The sequence below is a fragment of the Triticum dicoccoides genome, chromosome 3A (assembly GCF_002162155.2).
Source record: "Triticum dicoccoides isolate Atlit2015 ecotype Zavitan chromosome 3A, WEW_v2.0, whole genome shotgun sequence".
NCBI classification, from domain to species: Eukaryota; Viridiplantae; Streptophyta; class Magnoliopsida; order Poales; family Poaceae; genus Triticum; species Triticum dicoccoides.
In genome coordinates, this window is record NC_041384.1 from 432256687 (window position 1) to 432261412 (window position 4726).

Consider the following 4726-nt stretch of genomic DNA (forward strand, 5'->3'; position numbering starts at 1 on the left):
TGTTATTTCCTAGAAGAGCCTCGAACCTGGGTAAAGTACGCCAGCGTTCGTGTCTACGCCTCATCCCGCTTCCAGGCACCGGCGACGTTCTACTCGCTCCCACCATGATAAGCCATCCATTGGCATATGTCACACCCAACCCCCGACAACGACCAACCGCCACCACCGTCCAGGACCCGCAGCGGCCGCCGGCCACGCGCCGCCAAATACACCCCGCGCCAGATTTGGTCGCAAGTGGCGGCAAGCATGCCCCTCCAGCAAGCAGCCCGATGCATCACGGATGCCACCTAATGTCGTCGCCGGGAGGGCACTCGAAGCACCGCCACAACCCACCAATCGTGAAGCCCTGGCCTGTGGTGGCGACCTGCACCCGCGCCACACGCCAGGGGATGAAGAGGCCCGCCGCCGGCGGCGGCTAGACTTTGCCTAAGCGCGCCTTGTGGTGGCGGCGGGGGCAGTAAGTGGGAGGATGGCCGACGACGGTTAGGGTTCCCTCCCCGTCTCCTGCAGGGGCGACACAGGAGGGGTGGGTGGGTCGGGAGGGTCCCGTCGTCGCTCTCAACTGAATAATAATCTCTGTGAGTATGCCTGAAAAACCAGTGGCATAGTTTTCCACGCAAAAAGACCTGTGAACATTGATTCAAGGAGATACAAATCTTCGATTGTTTTCTTTACAGACACGCTTTATGATCTATATATAAATGAAAGGAACTTACCATTGACATACCCATATGCATTCCATCTCATTCATTTATACTGAAAACTTCTGGAACTTCTGCCTAGTGACTAGACACGATGGTTTAAGACTGACTATATCTGTATAATTTTTTTCATCAATTTATAGATGAAAAGGGCATCAAAATAAGGTCTATCTCTAGACCGCTAACATACAAGATGCAAATAGTCATATAAGAGATGTGGACTGAGTTTGTTGCATGTACTTCATGGTGGGGCGGGCAGGAGCAAACTGCAGGTTTGCAGTTGATCAACGAACAGAGGCGTTTTTCATCTTTCCGGACCTGTGCCTGACAAAGAAAGCAGCTAGCATACTTTTGGTGCGGACGGGAGCCTTTTGGATTTGACGCCCTCTTGGGTTGTCGAGAGAACTGAATGATGCCAAATGCCTTGCACCAGGCTGATCCTGAAAATGCAAATCAGGCAACCCCAATATATAATCAAGAGTTCTGTACACAAGATAGGTTGTCTGTGGAGGGAAATAGACAAGTTTTACACCATCAAATGAATTACAGGTCTTAATACTAAGCACATATTTCATCATATCATGGTTTACCTTCATGCCAATGTTACGCGTAACAATGTCCGAACTGCTCACAGTTGACTGCAGACGCTTGGGCAAGGGAGACACGGACAATTCCTTACCTGAAATGTAAGTTGTTTCAGATAAAATGCTTGTTGTCTGTACACACAGATATAAACTATGCAAAAAATCTGCCTAAATAGATACACTTTGTACCAATCATAAAAGCAAAACACACAACTGGGGCTATAAGCAACCAAATAAATTAAATACCTGTAAGGTTGAACCCACCACTGGATGTAGGCTTAGTAGTTTTCGTTTCCCCGTGGCTGCAAAAGCAGATGACAACAAATCAAATACCCCATTTCGGAAGAGTGTATAAAAATGGGCGTGACATACTTACCCTAATTCAGATTGGTGTTCTCCATTGGTTTTGGTGTTCTTCTCTGAAGCCAAGTGCCAGAAAAGAGTCTTCTCTAATAAGGAAAACATTTTGCATTAGTACACTAAGTATATGGCATCAAACTTCCAAATGTGCGCACAGAAGCAAGAAAAGGCACCTGAGGGATAAGGTTTAGGCTTTAAGTCAAACTCGGCGTCTGTTTGCATCTCAGAAAAGGCATGCGTTCTTTTGTTTCCCGCAGCTAGTTCAGAGAAAATTTCACAAGTTAAATTAGGTGATAATCGTTTCTTGGGCTGAGAAATAAATGTTTGTATCACACGTCCTTACTTGGTACGATGTAATGTTTGTGGTGTCTTGTGGCGTTTCCGATCATCTGCTGCTGCCTAAGGCCTTCTTTATCGGTGTAAGTTTGGCAAGTCAGGACTTGCTGAACATGGAAAGTAAGTGTCACTTGTAAATCCTGCAGCTCTATCAGCACAAATTCTCTTGCTAAAATAGTCAGTACCTGGTTCAAGGATGCTACTTTCAGCTCGACAGTTGAGACCTCTGAAACCTGTTGTTCATACAGGTCTGTCAATTTGTAGGCAACGGTGCCAAGGTGGTCGACCGCGTTGACCAGAGCCCTGACAGCATAATCCTTCAAGTTGTCCAGCACACTACAACAACAACAACAAAGCCTTTAGTCCCAAGCAAGTTGGGGTAGGCTAGAGGTGAAACCCATAAGATCTCGCAACCAACTCATGGCTCTGGCACATGGATAGCAAGCTTCCATGCACCCCTGTCCATAGCTAGCTCTTCGGTGATACCCCAATCCTTCAGGTCTCTCTTAACGGACTCCTCCCATGTCAAATTCGGTCTACCCCGCCCTCTCTTGACATTCTCCGCACGCTTTAGCCATCCGCTATGCACTGGAGCTTCTGGAGGCCTGCGCTGGATATGCCCAAACCATCTCAGACGATGTTGGACAAGCTTCTCTTGGTGCTACCCCAACTCTATCTCGTATATCATCATTCCGGACTCGATCCTTCCTCGTGTGGTCACACATCCATCTCAACATACGCATCTCCGCCACACCTAACTCGATCCTTCAAGTTGTCCAGCACACTGATAACAGGAACATGCGAAAAATGATCAGACAACCTCTCGCTGCATGTTCTACTTCTGTGCAGTGATCACCTAGCAGAAACTTGATGCTGCCTTTTGTTCTTCCATATTTACAGAATCTTTGGTTCCTTTTGCAGTGCAGCCAGATGCAGAAGATGGACGCGTCCATTCAACTAAAATTAACAAGGTAACCTTTATTTCTAAGTCGACCAAGAAATTCTTATTTCTAGGTGGACGTTTCTGATCGTTGATTCTTCTTTATCCAATGGGAATCGAGTAGTTGCACAATTTGGAGTAACTATTTCTCAGGCGACGGCTTAAAATATCAGATCTGAATTAAACAATTATGAAAAGTTGTGCAAAGAAATCCAAAATTCCTACAACCTTCACTGCCCATGATTAATTCTCTAGTGGTGTCTCCGCATTTAAGCCTCCACACCTGGAGAGTTTTTGTCAATCAATTGTCCTTGATTTGTCTGATCCTAGTTCGTCTGTAGATGGGTGCAAGTATGCTACTAGCATACTACTGAACCAATCAACACCAAAATAGAAGCTGGGCATAAAGTTTGGTTAAAACATCGGCTAGCAACATCAAGTAAACAATGATTGCTACACATGCAAAGTTGTTATTACTACCAAGAAATTGCGACCGAGTTGCTACAGAATAGAATTGAGTGCTAGAACTTGAATCGCAGTGGAGACAAGAATAGCTCACATATGCTTCTGCTCGCTGTGGAGGTACGACTTCTCGCAGTACTCCGCGGCGGAGTAAAGCTGTGGGCGCAGGTTCTTGAGCTCCTGCACGCGCGACAGACGCAGGTCACTTACCGCCAACCTAACAAACGGGAGCGCAAAACGCGGATCTGTCGGCGCGCCGATAGAGGCGATGGCCAGGCCGGGTAGCGGCGGGATCTCCCGGATCCTGGCCGGCGGCGTACCTGGAGCGCCTTGACGAAGCTCTTGCTCCGCTCCATGGACGCCTCGTCGAAGGTGGTGGGAGCAGGGCGGGCGGGGTCGGGCCCGGACGCCCACGAGGGCGGCGCCTGCAGCTGCGGCTGCTGCATCGCGGTCCTCTGCTCGCTCCTGTCGTCGGTGGGAACGGGAAGCGGGGAGGCCAAGGCACGTCAGGAGGAAGCAAGGTAGCGAATGCGATTCGCCTCTGCTGTTGTCCCGCCTGCCGGGTGCTGCAGCAGCAGCGGCTCGCGTATTGGAGGTAGCTGCGCTCCGGCTCCGGCTGCGTGCGGGAGTGGAGGCAGGTGGTGGAGTGGGGGCGGGGCAGCGAGCGAGGTGGTGAGGGTGGGCGCGGATGGCGACGGCGGACGGGGTCGTGTTGGTTGCCAGTCGCTTTAACTTCTAGTCAATGTGCGGCGGGCGCAGCACCCACCCACGCAGGCCCTGTTGCACTTGGCAAATGACGGCAGCAGATTAGGGGAATCGAGTGCAAGCTTTGTCAGCCTCTTTTTCCTTCGCGGGGAATCTCTCTCGGCTGTGTTTTGTGGGAGCTAGTACTTTCTAAAAAAATTCACTGATGATTTGATGAAAAAGTGAGTTTGTCTCCTCCGTCCTGTGGCTCGTCCTCTGCACTTGGCTGTTGCTGTTTGGTTGCAACATGTTTGGTGCGTTGGTACCTTTGGGTTCGGTTGCTGTACATTGCAATTTGTGCGTAACAAGTTATGGCCTTGACATGTACTAAAAGGAGAATTAGTTATCTCTTTTATTCGAAAAGCATCGGATCTATTATAAAAGTTCACCGAAAGTAAAAAAAAGTACATCTGAAACATAATAAAAAATATACGAGATTCCGCTACCCCTGAACGACCACTACTACCCCAGAATAAGACGCCGACGCGCTGCTATGCCGCTCCCCCTACCAGGGTCTACTTGGCCTTGTCAATGACAGCGGAGATGTCTTCGTGCACATGCCCCGATGCCCTGAAGCTACGGTCGTCGTCGTTGAACCA

The 4726-nt window shown here is 49.2% G+C and overlaps 1 protein-coding gene across 1 annotated transcript; it reads right to left on the reverse strand.

The window, feature by feature from the left end:
* Nucleotides 1-608: 608 nt before the first annotated feature.
* Nucleotides 609-4078, reverse strand: LOC119268424 (probable protein ABIL1). Its single transcript, XM_037550048.1, has 9 exons — nucleotides 3704-4078; nucleotides 3481-3563; nucleotides 2167-2317; nucleotides 1989-2088; nucleotides 1819-1902; nucleotides 1662-1734; nucleotides 1532-1587; nucleotides 1292-1380; nucleotides 609-1141 (listed from the first exon to the last, which is right to left on the reverse strand). The coding sequence occupies exons 1-9, from the start codon at nucleotides 3827-3829 to the stop codon at nucleotides 986-988; spliced, it is 918 nt and encodes a 305-aa protein (XP_037405945.1). The 5' UTR covers nucleotides 3830-4078; the 3' UTR covers nucleotides 609-985.
* Between the last annotated feature and the right edge of the window lie 648 nt (nucleotides 4079-4726).